Consider the following 24,947-nt stretch of genomic DNA (forward strand, 5'->3'; position numbering starts at 1 on the left):
TTTTTTGAATAGATTGTGTGTGATAGGTCCTCCATGCGTTCGGTTGCTTTAATCTCGAGCAGCCATTCAGCTATTGAAGGGGCCTGGGGTGACTTCCAATGTCTGGCGATAATTATGCGGGCCGCATTAATCAAATGTTTGGAAAGGGATTTCTTATATTTCCCAAGTGTTCTCGGTGTGTTATGCAGCAGATAATAGGCAGGATCTTCGGAGGCCTCGACCCCAGTTACCTGCGTGATAATGGTCTTTATGGCATCCCAGATTGGGCCAAGGGCTGGGCAGCTCCAAAATATGTGTATCAGGGTTCCCGTATGTGTCCCGCATCTCCAGCATAAGGAACTGGACTCAGGGAAGATTTGATGTAACCTTTCTGGTGTGCGGTACCACTGCGTTAAAATTTTGTAGCCTGATTCCTGGATTCTAGCTGAAGTAGAGCATTTGTGGGCCAGAATAAGAATCTTACACCATTGAGTGTCTGAAAAAGTTTGATCTAGGGAGGTCTCCCACTTGGATCTTAAAGAAATAGTTAATGAGGGATTTGTGATAAGCATAGCATATATTTGAGAGATCCCCTTAGTGACACAGCCCTCCCCATCGCAAAGTAGCTCAAATGGCGTAAGATTTCGAGTAAAGCATTGTCTATTTCCCAGACTGAGTAAGTAATGTTTAAATTGAATCAGAGACCAGGGATCCAGTGAGGATAATTGTAGTTTGGTCTCTAACTCGGCTATGCCCAGCCAAGAGCTCCCCTCTAGTAAGTGATATGCCCGCAAGGGGCGGGCACCTCTCCATTGTTATGCTGAACGGTTCATGCCAGGTGGGAACCCATGATTATCTAAGAGTGGCATCATTGGGGATGGCCAAGGTGAAAGCTGAGAAGACCTATTAATCCTAATGAACGATCTTATAGTGTCCATAACCAAGGGATACGTTGACCCAGGTGCAGCAGCGCCCCTCCTCACCCAGGGGAGGCCGGGCAGGGAATGGCAAACAAGGTCCCCCTCCATTCCAACCCATTGTTTTACTTGGTCATGGCGATGCCAGTCCACCACTCGCATCATTAGTGCTGCTGAGTGATACAGCTGTAGATTTGGCACCGCCATGCCACCTTGTTCTTTAGGGAGAGTGGTTAAGGCGTATTTTATTCTAGGTGGCTTACCTCTCCAGATAAATTTCTGGAAACATTTGCGGATCTCTCGAAAGAAGGAGATAGGTACAGAGATCGGTAGGGCTTGAAAGATATACAAGAATCGGGGCAAAACATTCATTTTAATTATATTGACCCGTCCGAACCAGGAGAACTTCGCCACGTCCCATCTTTGTAGGTCTGAGCGAATTGTGGCAAGTAATGGGGCATAGTTAAGTTTGAAAATCTCAGGTAAGGAGCTCGGGATTTTGGTTCCTAGATAGGTGATTGCTTTGGGTGCCCACTTAAACGCAAAATTGGCTTGCAAATTTGATTTTACACCCGCTTTTAAACCCACATCCAGGGCCTCACATTTATCGTAGTTGATTTTTAAATTAGCTAAATGGCCATAATCAGCGAATTCTTTTAGGAGATTAGGGATAGTAATATGGGGGCTCGTGATATAAAAGAGCATATCATCCGCGTAGGCAGCTATTTTGTGCTCTGCTGATGGGAACCTAATTCCCTTGATATCTGGGTTGGCTCTAATTTTACGGAGCAATGGCTCTAATGACAGGGCGAATATAAATGGTGAAAGGGGGCACCCCTGCCTCGTCCCATTTGAAATATCGAACGGGTCCGAGAGTTCTCCATTGACCTTCACTCTGGCCGAAGGGGCAGAGTAAAGTGCCATGATACGAGAGAGCATATTTTGGGACAACCCCACATGACTTAAAGTATTTTTGATGAATTCCCAGTGGACACGGTCGAAGGCCTTCTCCGCGTCCGTAGACAATAGGATCATTGGGGAGGCCTCCGACCGTGCCTGGTGAATCACTGCCAAGGTTCTAATTGTATTGTCTCGGGCCTCTCTTGCAGGAATGAAGCCCACCTGGTCAAAAACAACCAGTTGGGACATCATAGGGGACAGTCTGTTAGCTAACATTTTTGCGAACAGTTTCAAGTCTAAATTGAGTAGGGATATAGGGCGGTAGCTAGGACAGAGGTTAGGGTCTTTTCCCTGTTTGTGAAGTACTGTTATGTGGGACATGAGCATGTCTTTCGGGAAGGAAGTGGGGGACTCTAGGTCCGCTAGAGAGTTTAATGCTTTTAGTAAAGACGGGTGGAGGATTCCCAAGAATTTCTTATAGTAATCCAAGCTAAAGCCATCTGGCCCTGGTGCTTTTCCTGAGGGAGACTGAGTGATAGCCAGACTCAGCTCATCCAGAGTGAGCGGCTCCTCAAGATCTTTTATATCTGATTCAGATAATGTGGGCATGCCCGACTCCCTTATATATTTCTTAATCCTACAGGGTAGTGCGTCCCTGGTCCCCCCAGACGCATCCCCAGGCAGATTGTAGAGGGATTTTTAGTAGTCGCGGAATATATGAGCTATTGAAAGAGACCTGTGATGTATTGCTGTATTGGCACCCTGTATGCTAGGTATATAATTTGATGTCTGCTGCGTTTTGAGGGCTCGAGCTAGTAAGCAGCTACATTTGTTGCCATATTCATAGTAATGACGCTTACAGCGCTCAGCTGAGAATCGTGCTTTATAAAATAAGGATTTCAGTTTCTCTCGTTCTGCTGTAAGGGTCTCGAGGTCAGCTCTCGCTAAGGTACCTTTATGTATGAGTTCTAGTCTGTGTATTGTTTGAAGTGATTTGTCAATTGCCTCATTTCTCTCCCGTTTAATTCTGCTGCCCTCTTGCATGAGCACTTCTCTGATTACGCACTTGTGTGCTGCCCAAACCGACATTGGGGAAATCCCGTCAGTAGTGTTGGTTTCGAAGTAGGATCTCAGGGCTCTTTCAATTTTAGGAGCCACTGTTTGGTCACTCAAGAGGGAAGTATTTAACCGCCAGGAAGATGGACCCTGTCTACCCTCCAAAATATGTAGTGAAGCTTCTACTGGTGAGTGATCTGAGATGGGACACGTGGTTATACGGACATTTGAGGCAACTGATAATAGGTTATGTGAGACAAAGATATAGTCAATACGGGAGTATACCCCATGTGGGCCAGAGTAGAAGGTGTAGTCTCGATCAGATGGATTACAGATCCTCCACAGATCAACTAATTGCCTAGAACGAAGGGCCATCTTGCATTTATTAGCTATCCTGTAGGGAAGTGCAGCTCTGCCTGAGGATGTATCCAGCGCGGGATCCAGCGCCACGTTAAGATCCCCTCCCACGACCAAGTCCCCCTCAGCGAAGGAGTCTAATTCCTGGAGAAACCGCTCCAAAAAAGTCTGCTGACCAGTGTTTGGAGCGTAAAACGAGACAAACGTTATCATGCGGTTATTCAGTAAACCCTTCACCAAGATATACCTGCCCTCTAAGTCTGAGCTCTGCTGCACCCGGGCCAGACCCACCCTTCTGGAAAGTAAAATGGACACGCCCTTAGTTTTTGTATCTCTTGATGTACTATGGAAAACCTGGGAGTATCGTCTATCCCCCAATCGCGGATGATCCTCTCCCCTAAAATGCGTCTCCTGCAGGAGAGCGACATGTACCCTGTTTCGGTGCAATTCTGAAAGAAGGGAGGAGCGTTTCTCAGGAATATTAAGTCCCCTGACATTGAGCGTCTGTACCTTAAAGGAATACTTAAGTCAAAAAAAAAATGACATTTAATCACCTGGGGCATTCCTTTAGCACCCCGAAGCTGGATGGTGCCCTCGCAGCCCCGCTCCGATCGTCCTGTCCCCGCCGGCGGCTACTTCCGGTTCGGCGACAGCCGCCGACAGGCTGGGAACGCGGCTGATTTTCCGCGTTCCCAGCCGCTGCTATCACTCTCTATGCTGCTATAGCGTATATATATATACGCCCCAGGTGAGTAAATGTCATTTTTTTTTTTTTGACTTAAGTATTCCTTTAAGTGTAGCCATATTGATGGATGGAGAAGGTGTGCCATAATGAGTCCGTGAATCCCGACAAAAGGACCGGCCTTAGAGAAAAGACAGACAATTCACTAAACAAAACAAGACACAAGAACAACAGTAAGTGGAGCACCAGCTCCATGGTGTGGCACCTGAGGAGGGAGGCCTCCCCAGGGGCCACCACCCACACCGGGCTAGTCCTCTCCATCAGTAAGAGAGAGAGGGTGTCACGTGTGACAGCCCAAAGAGGGGAAGGGGAAGGAAACGAACCTCCTCGGAGAGCGATTCCTGCCCCTCCCAGCCACATTATTATCAACAATATTAACCTTTAGTGAATGAAACCCCAAATTTGAACTCCCAACATATATGAAAACCAGTTAAGAAAGAAGCGAGAGTCCCCCGAGCGGCAAGCCCCAGACACAACCAGCGCCCTAAATAATGTAAGGCGGGAGCACCGGGACAGACACGAGTTCTCACAAATGTGGATTTTTAGTAAATCTAATGGTAACCTCCGCATCCCTCACCGGCGGTCCCTCAGGGCATAAGATTATGTATCCGGCCCTCGCCACACGGGGGCCCCCCTGGACCCAGCATAAGCACCCCAAGAATATGTTAAACCACAGTAAGTTAGCCCTCATCCCTCCTCCCGCCCGCGCACGCAGGGAACCGCCTCCCCCACCTCCCCCAGAAATACACATAAGATTGTAATGGCAGAGTGCGCACTACCCCAGACCCCCCCTCCCCTACCCAGTTAAATGGAAATATTAATTCTCCCCTGTTTGATCCCATAGTGGACCCAAAATAAGGTAGTATTAACCCAGCACTAGAGGATTATCATATTTCGCCCAATATGGGATAAGATTATATGCAATTACACTGTAATCATATTGGAAATATTATAGTGCTTCGCTATGCTCTAAGGCTTTCTAAAATCGGTATCAGGATAGTTAGACATTTGCAATTTAGCAGTAGATATAAGTTCCAAGGTTCCAATTACAGAAAGTAATATCCCATGTTAGGTGAGCTGGCTGTGTGTGCGCGATCATGTTCAAACCTGATGCGCATCAATATAGTGCGATATCCATTAAGGTCCAAGCACGAGTGTCTGGAAAATTTCTCCACGTGTGGCGAGGGGAGAGAGCCCAAAGTTGCACCTGGCTCTGGGGACATGTGAAGTCAGCACCGGGTGGTATAGTGCGTGGGGAGGGCCTGCCAGGTCATTCAACCGAATGTTATACGGGATGGGTGTGGATGTACCGAGAGAGGACGGGGCCATATGCCCGCACGGGACAGCGAGAGGGGGCCAGCTAATATAGTACTCACTCAGGTGCATTCTGGTCAGGGTGTGAAGAAACGTTTTGGTCAGCTTGCGTGTTTCGTGGTCGGCGTACCCGCTGGGGGAGAGCAAACTCCCGATCATCAGGCTTCCACTCGGGGGCCGCCACCGATTGAATTCCCAGGGTGTTGAAAAATTCCGGCAGCTCTCTGGGGTGTCTCAATGCTGCTGATTTAGATCCCAGACGAGCATGAAGTTGAAAGGGGAAGCCCCAGTTATAAATCGCTCCAGCGCGTTGTAGAGCTGACAGGACAGGCTTCAAAGCGCGCCTCTGCGCCAGGGTGAAGGGTGCCAGATCTTGATAGATTGTCAGGGTAGCCCCATCAAAATCCACCGAGCCCGAGGATCGCGCCGCAGCCATAATGCGATCCTTCAGGGCGTAATCATGTATTCTGCAGATCACATCCCTCGGAGGCTCTGAGTTCCGTGGAAGCGGGCGCAACGCCCGATGAGCCCGATCCATCTTAATGGCAGAGCCTACCGGCCTGTTGAGAAGGCCATTGAATATGGCCTGTAAAGAGGGCTGGAGATCCTCCGTCCTGGTGGCCTCCGGCAGGCCCCGCACCCGTATGTTGTTACGACGGCTGCGGTTTTGGAGGTCTTCAATTTGTGCTCTCATGTCGCTCTGAAGCAGCGCCTGGCGGTCTCTGTCCGCGCTGAGTCTCGAGACCTCCGCTTTCAAGGTGTTTAGTTCAGCCTCTAGGCCTGAGACTCTCTGCGTAGTGGAAGCGATGTCCGCGCGCAGCACTGCTATTTCGGCCTTTGTAGAGCACACTATGCGCTCCGTCTGCTGCTGCATATCATCTTTGGTCGGCATCCCTTTTAAGAAGGTCCAGAGCTCTTCCAGGGCACGATTGCTCACCGAGGATCCCTGCGAGCTAGTTGAAGGGCCCGCCACGGAAGTGTCGGCCATCTTTGAAGAAGAGCTTCTCGTTGCTCGTGGGGTAAGGAAGCGGTCTAGAGTGTCCTTAGACGACTTGGAGGCTGCCGAGGGATCCTTTTTTGCTGTTCTATGCCTTCTCTTGCTTGCCATACCACATCTGGGTATCAAGGGTGATCGAACGGGGCTTGAAATTCAGGCTTTTCTAGCATGTGGCCGGGAGCTCAGGAAAAACACAACCTCACGCGGCCATGTTGCGCTCCGCCCCCCCACTGCTGTATCTTTTTGTGTCATCTCCTCTCCTGTTGCCAGGTCTGGAGACCGATCCGTTGGGCACAGTACAGGAATTTGTTGCTAGCATAGGGTTATATAGTTTGGTTGAAAAAAAAAAGATATTCGTCCATCGAGTTCAACCACAAAAATTAAATACAGTAAGCTTCAAGTACCATAAAGTAAGCTTTAGGTACCTTTCTCTCCTGCATCCTCATGTATCCCGGTTAATCTACTCGAAGGGAAGGCACAAAAAAAACCCCTTACAAGGCTTGCCAATTAACTTTGTAGGGGATAACCAATCTTTCTGGACTCCAGGTGGTAGTCAGATAAAATCCCTGGATCAACTTTACTGGGAATGGACTAGTAAGTATAGCCACAGACGTCCTTTAATGCAAGGGGAACATCTAAACCTCTTTTAAATACAGAATTTGTCATACAGTGAGGTCCATAAATATTTGGATAGAGACAACTTTTTTTTTTCTAATAGTGGGTAGTGAGCCAACAGTCATGTTCCATTCTCGCATATCCCTATACATCTCGGTGAAAAGTGTATAAAGTCGCTCTGTGCAGGTATCTTATTATATAAATGAAGTTCCTTTTATTATGGACGTATCCAAACAAGCTCACACATCATATAGCTGACATGTTTCGAACCAACAGGTCCTTACTCATAGCTATGAGTAAGAACCTGTTGGTTCGAAACATGTCAGCTATATGATCAGGGCCGGATTTGTACTTTTTACCACCCAAGGCCAACAATCAGCAGCCGCCCCATGAACAACAGCATTCTAACCCCCACCCCCATCTGTGCAGCTCTTTAAAGTGGAATGGAACAATTTTTTTCTTTAAACTACAGTATTGTTCTTAGGCACATAAGTAGATGTTTAGCAGACACACACACACACACACACACACACACACACACACACACACACACACACACACACACACACACACACACACAGCACAGTGGCGTAGTGGTTTGCTCTCTCGCCTTGCAGCGCTGGGTCCCTGGTTTGAATCCCAGCCAGATCACTATCTGCAAAAGAGTTTGTATGTTCAGGGGGTGGGGAGCAGAAGCCGACGTACCAAAACCAGCCAGACTGGAGGTAGCAGCAAGCATAGATACTGCTCTACACGTCTGTGTGCATTTTTACAAGCTGACTGCCTGCATCCATGAAGGAACAAGTCTCCGTGTATATGAATTAGTCCCCGGGCTTCCAAGGCTACTCTGTGTCATCACAATGCCTGCTCGTTTCAGCAACTGCTCTGCCTCGCTGCTGCTAGGATCTTTCAACCCCCCCCCCCCCCCCCCTCCGCCAGCCACGTGTTTTCATTCCCTCCCCAGCCAGCAAGTCACGTCAGATCCGGTGTACCGACGAAATTAGCACCGGCCCTCCAGCCTGCCCGCGGCCACCCGCTGCTATCTGCAATCACACAGGGCGGCTGCGAACTGAGAAGGTCTGGCTGCTGCTTGCAAAAAGCACTCTGGTGGAGTCAGGACTTAAAAGCTGGTGGTCGGCAATCGGCATGAATGATTAGCGCGGTTAGGTGCTTTGATCCTATTTCCTGCCGGCACACTATACAAGTGCATACTGCCTCTCACCCGCCCAAAAACTAGGCTGATTTATCTGGCGCCCTAGGTCACTGCCTAGGTTAGCCTTGCCAGAAATCCGGCCCAGTATATGATGTGTGAGCTTGTTTGGATACGTCCATAATAAAGGAACTTCAATTATAGGATATTGTGCGGACACCCTTCTGTCTATGTTCCATTGGATTGGCCTGTCCTGGTCCTGCACTGTCCTGGGGTGGTGTGAGCGGTTTCTCCAGTGGCTTCTACCAGGTATCTTATTGTTCTGCTAATCATGGCTATCATGTGACCTCTGGGCTCTATTCTTCCCGGCGGTCATTTTTTAGCACTGGAAGAGAGGGGTGTGCATCATAAGCTAGTTACCTAGTGCCTGTCTCTTCAGAATGCCTTTATGCATTGAAGTATATTTCTACCTTCAGCCTAGAAGTCCAGGAAGCTGAGTCTAGTGATCATAAGACAACTCTTCTTAGGCATAAAATAACATACTTGTACAGAAGATATTTTTGTTCTTTTTATGCCACAGTCTGCTATAAATGCACTAATAAGACTTTTGTATTGGATGCCTGGAATTCCTCTGAAAGCAACTGCTGCTCTCTTATCCATATTTCCTTATTTTGCGATATCTGTGTTTTGTTTGTGTGGTGATAGAACCTCATCGTTTTAGAGGGTTGGGAAGGGCAATATAAATGTTCATTCTTCATAGGTGAATGATAAAGTGTCTTATGACTTTATTCTCTTGTTGCAGGGACTTCCAGAGGGTGAACGCAGGAGCACAAAAGCAGAGAGCGCCTGGCTTTTTAGGCTGTGGTACAACTTTGACCACAAGTATCCTTGAGGTTATAATTTACATGCTAAGCTCTTCAGGTTTTGCAGGTTCTGATATTTGCATTATTGTGCAATTAATTACGGTGAGTAAAGACCTCCAGTGTATGAACAGGAGTAGTAGAAACCTGCATTATACAGTGTTGCAGCACTACTGTATAGTGAAGCAATGACAGTCCTTCATTCAACACAATGCAAGTGCAATACAATAAGAAAGAATGGACATAAAGCCATGGATTTGGGGTAGGGAGGGAGGAAAGCCTGTCGGCTGTTCAGCACTTCTCCCAAGACTGTGACCTGGGGCAGACAATTCTTGGTATTTGCCATGAGTCACGATGTCATTGTATCTGCATGGGCACAGTCTGCCATGGGAGCACACCTTGTAACCAGGGTAACTTGTCTCTGTAATTCTTCCCAGAAGGCTCCAGTAGTTAACTGGGTAACAATCAATGCTCACTATTTCCATGTAGTGTCCAGAGCTGTATATTGCAGATCCAGATCTACGGTATATATAGGTGCAGGTACTAGGCAGGATGAGAAATCGGGGTTTGAAAAAGGGAATACATTGTCAAAGTGTCCTGTAGGAAAATGTGGGATAAGGTGATGTATTGTACACTTGCATTGTGTTGAATAAAGGACTTTCATCTCACTTATGCTTATGAGACTTTCTTATTCCAGAGCGCACTGTTAGAAGCATACCGGCTTATCACACTCACCATTACCCTTTGTTTGATTGCTAGTGCCGACTCTCTCTTCTTCTTTGATTATACAGCGTTGGAAAGGATATGTTCTTTCATTCTGGAAATCTTTGTTCTATTTAGGAAGTCATGTGAGTATTAAAATGAGTTACATAAATGTGCCTGTGTGCTTTTATGTGCATTTTACAATACATAAGTGTGGAAGAGGCCGAAGTCTTCATTCACACTCGGAATCCCAAATCAGTAGCCAATTGTGATCATGATTTTGCATTGAGATGTTTGCTACGATTACTCACACTGCAGCGATTGCGATGCGATTTCCGCTGATCACATATGGGCTGCATGCAGCATTTTCTGGCCGATTGCATTGCAATGCTCATTCACTTGAAAGAGAATCGCAATGCAATCAGCTGGAAATTGCTGTATGCAGCGTGTATGTGATCAGCAGAAATCGCACCGCGATCGCCGCAGTGTGAGTAATCCCATAGGATTACATGTGCTGTGGTGCTTTTCTGAAATGCCCCTGTATAGTACTCCTTAGTGCCACTAGAGAATGCTGGTTTGGGAAATGACGACAAACTAACATATTAAACATATCCTTAGTCGGTATCAGCATTTCCAGTCAGCATTCTCTATTGGATGATCTGATGAAGTATGTGCTGAGTATGTTTCCTTGCCTACACACAGTGCCACAATCCCTTTAAAGGCTCTCAGGTATTATAAAAAGTATATCCATCCAAACGCAGTTCTGCAAATTTTCCTTAACCTAATCAGCTATCTGAAACCCTTGTTGACACACAGTGGACCCCCCCTAACTGCAACGCTTCCCAACTGTTGCGGTCCAATTGCAAGATGTCTAACAAGTCCACAAGCCTATGAGGTAAGGCGCTTATTACTTTCCTGTACCTGTGGTTTGTGAGAAAATGGAAGTTTGAGTTATTTAAAATTGGCTTCTACAGTTGTACGTCATTTACATGGAGTAAAATTGAGTTCTGCACATCTAGTACCTACAGCAATACCTATTTAAGAGTCTTTTGGTATTTTTTAAAGTGGACCAGAACTTAGAATTTCCTCTCTGCCCTAAAAGATAAGCCACATAAACAAAAAGAAGGGCGCTCTGAGGTACTGCAGACTGCTGTAGTCACTTGGGAGCGGTCTTCCGGAGAGCTCGGTCCCCGGCTCTGCTAAGAGGGACGCAGGCGATTGTACCGGCTGGGCACTACTGACAGCCGCATCACTATCAGGTGAGACCAGTCCTGGCGGGGAGAGCACCCATCTTTCTGCAGTACCTCAGAGTGCCCTTCTTTTTTTGAGGTTTTTTTCAGTGGATTGGCGAGGGCAGCCTGAGTGACATTTACGGTGGCCAGATCGCACCAAGGGGTAACCATACCCCCACTCTATGCACGCTAAAATATAAGCAGAGCTCCTCAGATGGTACAGTGTGGTTACTTCCTGGTATTTGGGGAGCACAGAAAGGGTTCACCTCCTGTGTTTACATATTGGCTCACAACTCAGCAGGCTCACATCTGGGAGATCAAATTACACTATCTTATTACTAGCTGAGAAGAATTAGATAGGCTGTTCTCTACAAACACACACAGGGTGGATTTCTCTGTTTTCCATCTCTCCTGAGCAAGAGTTCAGGTCCATTTTAAAAAAGTTTGGAGTTCACCATTTGCAAAAAAAAAACAAAAAAAACAAAAAAAAAAAAAAGCAGGAAGATTAAATATTTTGTTTTAGCTCATGTTTTTTTTTTCTTTGAATTCATCTTGCATAGAACATATTATAGCTTGCTGTGTACACTATCTCTGCTTTTCAGAACAAATCTGCTTTTCAAAGTATTTGTGCTTTATTGTTTACCTGCTGTAAATAACCTCTTTAGAACAAAGACAAAAGCTGAATTTCATACCACTTTAAGAATTTCCAATTTGTGTTGCAGAACCAGGAGCAGTTGAAAGATGACGACTCTGACCTCATACTGAATGATGGGGACATAAGTTTAACATACGGCGACACTACAGTGAGCACAGACCCTGGTGCATCGAGGAGGGGCATTGTGAACAACGCAGAAGATGGAATAGACGGAGAGTTAATTTGTGGGGATCATGAACTTGTCCTAAGAGGAACACGTCTGGTCATGGAGGAATGTGAAGCTCCAGGAAGCCTGCAAGTCAACAGGAGGCCAAGTCCCATGTAGATCATTACTGGTTTTTCATTTTTTAATGGGGAAAGGGTTATACTGTAACATTTTTGTGTTTTCTAATCCTGCCAGTATGTTGTACTACCTACTGCATGGCTCTGATTGTTTGAGCTGTATAAATGTTATTTATCGCGCATCAGAGGGAACCTCTTTTGATGCTTTTCGTGAAGATCACATTTTTTGTTTTGAGAGACTTTTTGATTGCACTTTAAATGAAGCCATTCAACAAAGCATAGTGATGACTCTCAGTGCTGTATGGCGGATGTCACAACGTCCCAGCTTGTTATGTGAAAAGAATTGCCAATGTATTATTCTCTTACTTGAAATAGTATTCAGGTTTAATTTATTCTCGGCCTTTTTTTTGGACTGTTAATAGAAGGAATTGCTTTTATACTGTAATGGAATCTTCACGTCTCATTTTGTGTGCATTGAAGTAAGGTACGGATCTTGCTACGATCGGCAGCTCTCTACATGCAGTGCAGCATAGATGAAAACTCCAGTGAGAAGTTAAATGCAGAGGGTGGGGACAGGGATAGGCTTCCCTATGCCTCTGAGCTACTTCCCATAATACGCAGGCTCAGTGAGATCTTTAATACAATCATCCCAATTCTTTAAATTCTAGTCCTCCTCTCCCCAAACTACCTCAGTGCCAAATGTCAGCCCCCCCCCCCCAGCCCCACTGGTTCATAAGATAGGCACATATACCATATCTTGGGACTGGCAAGAGTTCAGGGGATTACTCCCTACCTTCAATTTTGGGTGTGTAGGAGGCATGGGTGGAGAGATATTGGGCCTCAAATATTGGCAGCAAAAGATAATGGAAAATGTGGCAGCACAGGATTGTAATGCACGTGAAGGGCAGTGTAATCCTTAGGGCAGCACAATCGGACACCACAAGGGCTGTGCTGGATATAACAGCCCGGGACGTCCCAGGGATCTGTACAGTAACGGGTTGAAAAAAGGATAAGAACAAGAGGAAAGGGGACACTGTAGTCTAATGGTTAGCGCTCTTGCCTTGCAGTGCTTGCGTCCCCGGGTCAAATCCCAGCCAGGTCAACGTCTGCAAGGAGTTTGTATGTCCTCCCCGTGTCTGTGTGGGTTTCCTCTGGACACTCCAGTTTCCTCCCACATCCCAAAAACATACAAATAAGTTAATTGGCTTCCTCCTAAATTTGGCCTTAGACATACACTAAACAATAAATACATAGACGTATGACTATGGTAGGGATTAGATTGTGAGCTCCTCTGAGGGACAGTTAGTGACAAAACAATATACTCCGTACAGGGCTGCGTAAGATGGCGCTATATAAATACTAAATTATAATTATGCTGGTACCTGTTATTAAAAAGATTAAGTGCAATGCTGTGATGAAAGGGGACTGGGGAGAGGGGGAGTTGAAAAGGCCAAGTGTGACATCACTTTGAGTCCAAGTCTGGTCTTGATCAAAGTGCTAGTAGTCCGGTCTTCACTGCAGATGTTCACGATTAGGTGTCCGTTTCACAATCTTGTGCGTGTAATACATGCATATCTTTTTAGTAAAAGGTATCACACAATGACAATGTGCTGTTATTTTGTTTTCATCTCTGTCTAGAATCAACCTCCCTGCTTCCTACAGGAGTCAGCAAGATGTTGTGTGTTGGGACTGTTATGGACCTTTTGTCTAAATGGCAGATTACCACCCTCCCAGCCCATTGATCTCCTTTTGCTAGTCTAAATGATAACCCTTGTATTTTTATACCTTAACACTACTTATTTTTGGGTTAAGTTGGAAAAGATCTTCCCCTCCACTGCTAACTCTCATCATCCTTATTTAGATGCAGCCAGAGCTCTGTAACTAAGCTTGTATTTTAGTTAGGAATTGTTGGTCATATTCTAAATACAGTTGGGTAAATTGTAAATTTGTACTCGAGTCTTCACAATTTCCAAATTGCAATGGTGATATATTAGACAGTTGGCTTAACCAGCTAATGTCCCTTCATTGAGGACTAGAAAGGGGCACGCGGGTGTATGCGCATTTCAGCAGAATGTACATTCATGTTTATAAAGGTCCATTTTGCCTTAACCATGACCTCTGTATTAAGCACAACAGAGCCCACAAACAGCCTAAGAAGTTGGTCTTCCCCCACTGAGAGTACTGCCGGCGATTTGTGCTGGTTGGTTGAGACTTCTGGGTTAGTTGAGTTCTGAATAACTGGGACTTTACTATACATTGACTGATGAGGCCTCTTCTATTGAATCGTACATCAAATCTATTAAAAAAAATTGTATAGTGTGTTCCTACCCTCCAGCCTGTTTGTAAGACGATTCCCCATGTCTATACAGAGGCCCTTTTTATCCAAAACACGGGGCGTTGGCAGCAGGCTAAGGTTTAGTTCAGGATGTTTAGACAGCTGAATATGGAGTAACATGAATTTTGGTCCCCCTCCATCCTGCTGCCACTCTTCAGTGGAGATTTCCTTTCCATCTTATCTATCCTATATGGAATATTATATAGCTCTGGCCCCAGCGCATTTTATCCCCGTTTATCGAAGCCTTGCTGCCATCTCCTTCACATAAAAGCCTAGCCAAGATTCATGCTTGATTGTTTTCTTGTCCCTTGCCAGCAGAAAGGACACATTTTAATGTTTCCAGCCGAAAAGAGGTTTAAGAAATGCAACTTTCTAAGCCAGAGTTTATTTTTAAATTTGCATTCCACAGGAAAATGTTGCGACACTGCACAGCTGTTACAAAATGAATTTAACAACAATTAGTTTGGATTCCAATGTTAAAGAGCACCTACCATGCAAAATAATAATACTACTACTAATAATAATATGGCCAACTATACTGCTTATGTATAGCTGGACACATATGCTTTTAATAGGAAATGTTATCTATAAAGGGTACAGCTATTCCTCAATGGACAAAATGAGAATATAAGAGTTGCTGTATTAAACTAAATATTTTAACTATTTAGATGTTTTCGGCGCACAACAGAGACTCCCAATGTTTCATTGAGGTGTAGTGATCAGATTTGTGTTTTGCATGCAAGCAATGTTCCATAGGGGCCTAGTCTGTCAATCAGATCAGATATGTCTCTAAGGGCTCTACATGCCATTCCGATTTCTGAGTTTGATGCGATTCCAATTTTTGATGCGATTTAACAAAAGTCCTGCATGCTGCGTTTGTCTTCTTGTGTTGCTGACATCCAGTGAGAATCACAATTTGGAATTGCAATTTGCAGTGTAAAAGAAGCCTTATGCAGGGCGAACGTCGGATATAGCACAGGAGATTTGGGCGCATCCGGTGCCACCATAGACTGTAATAGGAATTATGGCTATAACGGAGCACAGTGAGTAACTTCGGCAATGTCAGAAGATGGAGCTGAAGTTACTTTTAAAAATAGTTGGTAGCCGAATTACATCATTCCCCACTATCCACTTTGACCTGGAGGGGGGAATAGTAATTAGTGCCGCCGGGACTTGTGCAAGAGCAGGGTAAGCCGTATATCGCTTGTATCCTGCACCCAAGTCTCTCGGCGGCGTATTCATGCATACGCTATGCTGGGCACACACAATGCTTCCCGTCCGATCAGTGAGATCACGATCTGCCCAGACACCCTGCTCACTAACTTGACGCAGCTCGGAGTAGATCCCACCCTTCGAACATGGATCAAGGACTTCCTGACAAACAGAACGCAACAGGTGAAACTCGGTAACTGCTACTCCAGCGTCAGAATCACCAATACAGGGGCTCCACAAGGCTGTGTACTATCACCACTACTGTTCTCCCTCTATACCAACAATTGCATATCATCCACGGACTCTGTGAAAGTCATCAAATTTGCAGACGACACCACTATCATCGGCCTAATTGGCAGCAACGGAGAGCATGAGTACCGCAGTGAAGTCGAGAGAATCTGCAACTGGTGCATAGACAATAACCTAGTACTCAATGCCGCAAAGACTGTTGAGCTAGTAGTAGACTTCAGGAGGAACCCTCCCCCCCTCCCCCCTGTCCTCATTGGGGGAACCGAAGTTTCTAGGGTGACATCTGTGAGGTTCCTCGGCACGACTCTCACTAACAACCTGAAGTGGGAGCAGAATACCACCAAAATTCAGAAGAAATCCCAGCAGAGGTTGTTCTTCCTGCGCCAACTGAAGAGATTTGGCATGCCCAGGGAGCTGCTGACCAGCTTCTACACTGCCACTATAGAATCCATCCTCTGCTCCTCAGTCATAGTCTGGTACACAGGCGCAACAGCCAGCGATAGACAGAAACTGCAGAGAGTCATAACTGACGCAGAGAGAATCATCGGGTCTCCTCTTCCACCTCTTGATCTCCTCCACCCCGCCAGGATGAGGAAGAGGGCCGCAGCAATCTCCCGTGACCCCTCCCACCCAGGCAGCCGCTACTTCGAGCTCCTCCCACTGGGCCGCCGCTTCAGGTCTATACCATGCAAAACCACCAGACGGAAGAACACTTTCTACCCCCAAGCGGTACGGCTGCTGAACTCCAACCCCTGACAGGCCGGCCTACTAGCATGCACTAGCGGGGTCTTTCGGTCAGTTATTATTATTGGACTGCTCCTGCACGGCAGGTAGTAAAGCACTGACTGCTGACCCAGGACTGTCACTTGTGTTGAACAGATATATATCATCACTGTAGTTCTTAATTGTTTATGTGTGCATCTTGTTGTTTACTATGTCTAAGCCATGTGAACCACGATCAATTCCGAGTACAGCTCCCGCTGTACTTGGCGAAATAAAAATGATTCTGATTCTGATTCTGAGATCAAAGCGATTAATTTCCGTCTGATCTGCACCTGATCAATGATTGATTTTTTTGTGAAGTATCGGAGAAACGATCCCGCTATTGATTGGGAGTAGTTTCAACATGTACTCACAACACTACTTCTCGTCAGATTATCCATTGATTGGATGGGAAATTGCGTCATGTGCACCCAGCATCCGCATCAGGCAGTCGGATCCATGGAGTAGTGCTTATCTCTCATTTTTAGGCAGACTGCCTATAGCTTGGTTCAGACAGGCAACTGCTGGAGCTTGGGGACTTTGTTCAGTGCCGGGATTGACCCACCCCTCTATTCAGATGAATGTGAGCGTTCATCTCAATGCGTCTGACAGTGATTGTGCGAACATCGCGGCCAATCAAACTTTTTCGGTTGCTGCATGTAGTGTACTACAGCAGTTGTGTTAAACACACACAGACACCCCCCCCCCCACACACACACACACACACACACACATTCACTACATTTTTAGTGAATGTGGGGAAAAAATGCGGAAATTATCACTGGTGGTAATATAGTGGTAAAAAATCTCTTACCGCATGTGTGATTGTGAATATCACCCATTGTCTAGCATGCTTATGGGACTTACAGTATTACAGGTAGAAGATAAGCAGGATAGTCGGGTAATTTCATAAACTGCTGCGGACCTGAGCGGCAATGGCAGCAGCAGAAGTGGAGTTGGGGGCAGAAGATGATAGGACAGGTGAGTGATAACGTTTAGATACGCATGCGTAAAACATGGTGAGAAAGGACGCTATTTTGTTCCCATAGGATTTCATTTATTCCGTTGGCATCCGCAGCATCTGCGATGAGGAAGAACGGCGCACGTCGGTACATTGCTTTACAATTCCCAGAACAGATCAAACTGCTCAGTTGACAATGCGCTAGTGTGAATGGTTCCTTTAGCATAGGATCTGTTGACACATCCGTTCCTGCATTCTGTGAAAATGGCAAAATGTGTCCATTTTCACAGTAAGTGTGAAGCGAGCCGAAGAAAAATTAGGTGCTCAGTCTATTAACCTGCATTTCCTGCTGATGCTTGTCTACATTGCTATGAAAAAAGTTTAGCACTCATACAGTGTGGCCTAGTTACTATCGGGTAGCATGGTTACCTGCTAAATGTTATCTTATCATGTGGGATGTATAAACAAAGATCAGACCATATTTTCTGGCAACCAACAGATGCTGGGAAAACATACCTCAAGGCGGGAAATGTTTTCATTTAACAAATAAAGGTAACCTGTTTAATTGACAGTTCTGTACTGCACAATCTTTTGTTTTTACATTGCCTCAGTATGCCAGGAACCTAGAACAAGTGATTTCCTGTATATATCGGTACCTTCCAGACATTCTCCCCAACCATCTTCTCCTGGTCACATGTATGTATTCTGTGGTACCTGCTCAGTTTATGGCCTCACTGTGTTTTGTATTTGACCTCATCTGCAGTTATGTTCTGCCAGTTTTAAAGTAAAGATTTTTTTTAATATGTGTTTTATAGTGTTTAAGTCTAAAAGTGCATTTTTTAAATGTTTGTCAGGAAAATATGAAAAAAATAAAATGTTTAATTTCTTCTGGGTTTCAGCTACTGGTAGGAATGACAGTTGAAAGGTTGTATCTTCTCATGCATATAATGTGTATAGTGAGCTTAATCTCCCTATCTGCCAAGCAAAGGCTGGTTCACATAGGTTGTGCAGCTATTGCCAGTTCACACTTAAGTAGATGCAGAATAGAAACAGTAAGCGCTTCCGCAAGGCGGATGCGTTCTCTCCGTTTTGCATCCGCATGCAACAGTTCTTACCCTTCCACTCCGTGTCCGCTCCTGCACCGATCACGTCTGCCCGTATGAATTGCCATTCACCTGTCCTGCCGCTGCTGTTCGGTCCATCTGTTCAGCCTGTAGGCCAGCAGAAGTATTAGGCTCTCCATAGGCTGCAGCAGACGAACTAGCAACAGGAAGATTTTTAATTGGTCCAACATGAACCAATGAGAATTCTTTCTGTTGCTGAGGATTCCCATTGGTCTTTTGCAACCCAGTTGAGATCCCCATGCTAATACCGGCCACCGGGCTGTATAGAAGGGACCGATGGGTGGTGGGACACATGAGTAGTATTACGTCATGGCGGCGAATAGACACCTTTTCCTGTTAAGTCCCGGAAAATGTGCCAAGTTGGGACTTTCATTCTGTCTCATGTTCCGGAGCAAACTGGAAGCGGATCCTATTTTTCAGGGCTGTGGTGTCGGTACAAAAATCTTCCGACTCTGACTCTTCAGTTTATGAAACAACAACTCCGACTCCGGGTACTCAAAATGGCTCCGACTCCTTAGTCTAATACTTAACAGGGCTGTGTATTTTGTACAAAAATAATCCGACTCCTCAGTTTATGAAATCAATGACTCAGACTCCGGGTGTCCAAAATTGTCCCGACTCCGACTCCACAGCCCTGATATTTTTGACATAGGATCCGCTTCCTGAGGTTAAGTGGAGCTTAAAAAAAATCCCAAACGGTATGTGTTTTAAGCAGATGTGAACCCGGCCCTTATAGCTTTCCACGCACTGTGAAACGACCACTGATAAATGCTAAGTGTTCGATTGTGTTTGAGGGTAAGATTTTCCAATGGCCACTTAAAGGGGAACTGAAGAGAGAGGTATATGGAGGCTGTCATGTTTATTTCCTTTTAATCAATACCAGTTGCCTGGCAGCCCTGCTGGTCGATTTCTCTGCAGTAGTATCTGATTAAAACCAGAAACAAGCATGCAGCTAGTCTTGTCAGATCAGACTTATAAGTCTGAACCACTGAAACACCTGATCTGCTGCATGCTTGTTCAGGGGCTATGGCTAATAGTATTAGAGGCAGAGTATTAGCAGGGCTGCCAGGCAACTGGTATTGTCTAAAAGGAAATAAACATGACAGCCTCCATATACCTCTCTCTTCAGTTCCCCTTTAAGGCGAAACTAAAGTGTAAAAATAAATTCCAAACTGCCAGCACTGTCCACAGAAGATATAATAGAGAAGCTTAAATAAATGTTTAAAAACTGAGCTTTTTGTATCAGAAAATACAGGCTTTGTTTAGCCATGCCCCCTCTTGAAAAGTTTTCTGCCCTTGCAAAGGCTTCTTGTGCCATAAGAGGAGGGGGAAGTGGCCCTTACAGCAGCCCAGGTATGTCCTGTGCCACTGAGCCAATCAATCAAAGAGTAGGTGTGAAGAGAAAAGGAGTTTACTGCCAACCACAGTATTTGCACTGACACACTGGCACATACCGGAGCTGCTGCAGTGCTTCCCTCCTGCATTATGCAGAAAAACAAACTAGCGTTGCCGAAAGTGTCTTGGAACCTCTTTACAAATGCCAGAAAACCATCTATGACAAAAGCCTCTTTGATCGCTGTCATTTGTTACCATTCTAATGAGAGGGCTTGGCAGCTTATGAGGTTTTTATAGTTTTTCAGACAGAAGAAGGTCATCTCTACCAGGTACAACTGGAAGCCAGCCCATGTGTTTTGGGGACTTTGTTAGTCATTTTAGAGATGTGTTTAATAAAAATAAATAAATAAAAAGAAACCTTTCTACTTACAAATTTCCTCCTATGTACACAAATAATTTTATTAAAAAGTTAATTTGTAATATTTACTGTTTACCTGATTAAAAGAATATAAATATTTTAGTACTAAACATAAAAAATGTATTGGACACTATACGTTACCTTTTTAAGGGTGTGACTTCTCGCATAACTTTTCTGTTCAGCATGCACATAGACCATGAATGGATACGGACATTTTTTGTTGTTGTATCCTTTGTATTTTGTAGCATAAAGTTGTTTTCTTTTTTTTTTTTTTTTTTTTTTTTGCTTTTTTTTTTTTTTTTTGCTTTTTTGTTTTTTTTTTTTATAAAAAATATAAAAAGAAAACTATGTTTTGTCTTGGCAATTAGATAATTTCTCTCACTCTCTGTACTGGCAGGATGATAAGAATCTGGTTGCTCTGTATAATAAACTGTTTTCGTTAGACATGGCTTGTAAATTTGAGGTACCCACTTCAGCCTTCAGTCGTTTTCACTTTATGCATTCGAGCAATGTTCACCTCCCATTCATTAGCCTATAACTTTATCACTACTTCTCACAATGAACTGATCTATATCTTGTTTTTTCCACCACCAATTAGGCTTTCTTTGGGTGGTACATTTTGCTAAGAGCCACTTTACTGTAAATGCATTTTAACAGGAAGAGTAAGAAAAAAAAGGAAAAAAATCATTATTTCTCAGTTTTCAGCCATTATAGTTTTAAAATAATACATGCCTCCATAATTAAAACTCATGTATTGTATTTTCCCATATGTCCCGGTTAGTACACCATTAAAATGATGTCCCTATCACAATGTATGGCGACAATATTTTATTTGGAAATAAAGGTGCATTTTTTCCGTTTTGCATCTATCACTATTTACAAGTTTAGAATTAAAAAATATAGAAATATTTCATCTTTACATTGATATTTAAAAAGTTTAGACTCTTAGGTAAATATTTACATGTTTTTTTTTATTGTAATGTTTTGTTTTTATTTATATTAAACGTTTGGGTATTTTTAGGAGGGTGGGATGTAAACAGTAGTTTGTAATGTAAATGTGTGTTTGTTTTTTTTTTGTTTTTTTTTTTTTACTTTTAGTTGTAGTTTTACTTTTTGGCCACAAGATGTCAGCCATGAGTTTGTTTACATGACGTCACTCTAAGCCAGGGGTCTCAAACTCGCGGCCCTCGATACAATATTTTGTGGCCCTCGCCGGCAAAAGCTTCCTTATAGTTTGCTTCAGTGCTCCCAAGTAATCCGCCGCATCCCCGACGCTAAATGAGGGCTGCAGAGCACCCAAATCGCCCGGGGGCAATCCGCCAGCATTTTCTGGAAGGGGCAGAGCTTTCAGCTTCAGCTCTGCCCCTCCTGACCTCGTTTTGCGGCGGGGACACAGCAGATTACTTGTAATGGGAGCACTGAAGCAAACTATAAGGTAAAATAGGCAAAATATTTCACTTCAGTGTGATTTTGATTTTGAAATAAAAATCAATGCAAGGGACGGTGGAGGGGGGGGGGGGGATGGGGGCGGGAGCTGCTGATTGTGAAATCCCTTATGCGGCCCAGCCTCATCCTGACTTTGCTTCCTGCGGCCCCCAGGTAAATTGAGTTTGAGACCCCTGCTCAAGGCGTAACATACGCTTAGAGAGACGCTTAGAGAGGGAGCATGGGGGACGCAACAGCCAGAAAAAGCGAAGCTTCTGAGAGAAGCTGTCGCTTTTTCTGCGGGGGAGAGGAATCGGTGATCGGGCACCATAGCCCGATTCACTGATTGCCTGGCTAACGAACTGCGGGCCGGGAGCGCGCGGACGCGCACATGGCCTCCTGGGCGTAGCTAGTACGTCCAGGAGGCTGAAGTAGTTAAAGCAGGAGGATCAGCCATACTATGCCAGGAAAAAAACACATATGTAAGTAGAGAAATACTTGATCTACTTACAAAAACTGATGTATTGTACTGTCCAGGTTTTGATTTCAGTGAATTTTATATATTAAATGTTCCTGGCGTGGCCAAGTCTTGTTCCCATAGTTTGAAGCTAAATCCTAATGTCATTTCCTCCCTTAAGTTTTTTTTTTTCCTTTTCTCCTCCTCCAATCTGCTATGTCATTTCTGGCTTGCTTGTAAACACCTGTGAGCACAGGATCAGGTTTTACCCTCAGCCTGTAACACTGCAGTGTGCTCAGCCCAATCAATGAGAAACAGAAATGTGGGAAGCTTTCTGGATTGTGATGGCAGAGAATAGAGCCGGGCTGACAGATAAGATTTATTACAGCAGAAAGATTTCTGAATATATTGGAGTGCTTGCAATGCAGGGTGAGATTCCTGGCAGCATTACAAACACATTGCAGTGCTTAAATGGAATTTTATTTTGAGGCTAACAATCCCTCTTCAAAATTGTCTGCTTTGTGACTGTGTCTTAAAAAATAATTGTACTGGCTTCTAATGGATCTGGCAGTTGAAGATCAGAATTAAGTAATCAACCGTTTACCCAAATGAGATAGATGGTAGAGGAGGCAGTGGCTTAGGTGTTATGGACTGGGATTCTGCTAGCTAGTCAAATGTGGCTTCCAACATCGATTGCCTTGCCATCAAAAGCCCCACTTCCTGTCTATCTTATTTAGGTAAATAGGAAATTACATCACTATTGTATGCAACTTCCAGTGTAGATTAGAGGAGCTCTGGCACATAGTGGCCACACGTCTGTATCCATGTTGGTCATGTAACTTAGTTTTGAGGTGCTTTGGGATGTAAGCTGTATTTATATGCACAAGTACAGTCATGCTTTTTAAAAGGGAATATCCAAGCTGCAAAATAAAATGACATCTACTTAGCCGGGGCTTCCTCCAGCCCCTAGCAGCTGCTATGTCCCTCGCCACAGCTCCGCTCTCAGCCATTGGCTCCCGGTCCGCAACGATGCAGAGGCCGACCTCGCCAGATCATCCTTTACTGTGCCTGCACTGCTGTCAATCACTTGCACGTGGTGTGGAGTGTACTGCGCAGAACTACAACACAGTGCACACCACGTGCGAGTGATTGACAGTGGTGCTCGCGCAGTCGGGGACCGGGAGCCAGTGGCTGAGAGCAGAGCTGTGGTGAGGAATATAGCGGCTACTAGGGGCTGGAGGAAGCCCCGGGTAAGTAGATGTCATTTTATTTTGCAGCTCAGACATTCCCTTTAAAGAATTTCTAAATTCTACATTGAGGTATTCTTACATTATAAGTCCTGCTGAGGGAACGTGGACCAGGGGTTAAAATTGAGAAAAATAAAAACTGCCCTCGCTGAAGTTATTCTTCCATGGCATGGCCCAACTGTGGGGCTGTGCTGATGATTGGTCAGTAGAGCTACATCAACAATCTTTAGCGTATTTTTAGGGCAATATTTATTTTTATGTATCAATTTCTTCAATTAAAAGCCAAGGATCTTATTTCCATTGGATCATTATAACAAGTTTGACTAGCATGACCCCCCCTCCCCTTGCACAATGTTAAAGCCACCGTGATCCCCCAATCCAATAACAAGTAGGGATGATCGATAAGATGCAAACATTACCGAGTTGATGCAAACTTACGCAAATTTGTATGCAAATATATGCAGTTTGAAAATGCACCAATCAGTTTAAACCCAGGTCTGGTCCATATTGAAGCTGCATATAAATTTGCATAAACCTGGAAGAATTTGCATATCTTTGATAGTCCCTAATAACAACTACACATGCCTTGATATCCTCTGTGGTATGCGATTGTGTTTTTTTTTTTTTTCAAGCTGCATACATTTCCATACAAAATTTGCATAATCCTGCAGAAAGTATCATTATTTGCATCTCATTGACCATCCCTTGCAGAGACCAGTACTAGACATATTTGCATACAGCTGGTCATGTGTGAGAATTTGTGACCTGCAAACAAGGTACCCAGTGAATGTGTCTTTGTGCCTCTGAGCTCTTTGGTATAGTATGCTTGAGAGCCAAAAGGCATGCACTAGTGAGAAGATTAGAGGGCCACAGTAAACCTGGATTTATACATACTATCTTTGTGTCCTATATTTATGTAGTTCAGAAATATTACACTGCGTTATAAACACTTACACACTTTAGGTTTTTTCCAACTGCAAGCATCGAAAGCACAGTTAAACAAATACCACATGCTGTACAGTCTAAGGACAGTTGATACAAGTCAGTCACTAATGTGTTTTCTCCTTTGTTCTAAGTCTATTCAAGCAAATCAAGAAGGGTTAATATAATGGACATAAATATTCTGTATTCTCTAATGCAGGGTGTTTTCTGCTGGGTTTGCCTGAGACTAGAGGTGCGTACACACATGCGACTATAGTCGTTTGTAACGATCGTTCCCCGATCTTTACCAACGACGATCGTTACAAAAAACGAACCACCGACTATTAAGGCAAACGACGAACGAGCCAAATCGCTACAAAAGAAAGTTCAGTCTCGGCGGATTTTAACCAACGACGATCGTTTGCAAAAGTAGTACATCGTTGGAAACGATCGTTCGTACTAGGCTTGACATGCGCATTTCACTATTTCTCCATGGAACTTCTCATTTTTATGCGCAGGCGCAATAGTTGCTTTCTGTGATGTAACGTTCGTTCTAACGATCAGATCGTTACACACATTTTAAAACTACCTTTACTTAGGTCGTTCTTTCATCAATTAAAAGTTCGTTCGTCGTTCTTAACGAACGATCGTTGTCGCATGTGTGTACGTAGCACAAGCAACAGTGACTCCATTTTTATGGAAAAGCATTGCCTGCCCATGATTAATAAGCTGTTATATTTTGT

At 44.5% G+C, this 24,947-nt stretch overlaps 1 protein-coding gene across 2 annotated transcripts in view; it reads left to right on the top strand.

Annotated features, from left to right (window-relative positions):
- SLC9A6 (solute carrier family 9 member A6) overlaps positions 1 to 24,947 on the top strand; it is a 124,672-nt gene that overhangs the window by 74,663 nt on the left and 25,062 nt on the right. Inside the window, exons 14-16 of one of the 2 annotated variants that reach the window (XM_068250969.1) lie at positions 8,830 to 8,909; positions 10,379 to 10,484; positions 11,544 to 11,797. In XM_068250969.1, coding sequence (XP_068107070.1) covers positions 8,830 to 8,909; positions 10,379 to 10,484; positions 11,544 to 11,797 — 440 coding nt within the window. Of the gene's footprint in view, positions 1 to 8,829; positions 8,910 to 10,378; positions 10,485 to 11,543; positions 12,151 to 24,947 lie in introns of those variants that run through there. The other variant, XM_068250971.1, reaches the window with a different exon arrangement.

Source organism: Hyperolius riggenbachi, chromosome 8 (genome assembly GCF_040937935.1).
Source record: "Hyperolius riggenbachi isolate aHypRig1 chromosome 8, aHypRig1.pri, whole genome shotgun sequence".
NCBI lineage: Eukaryota > Metazoa > Chordata > Amphibia > Anura > Hyperoliidae > Hyperolius > Hyperolius riggenbachi.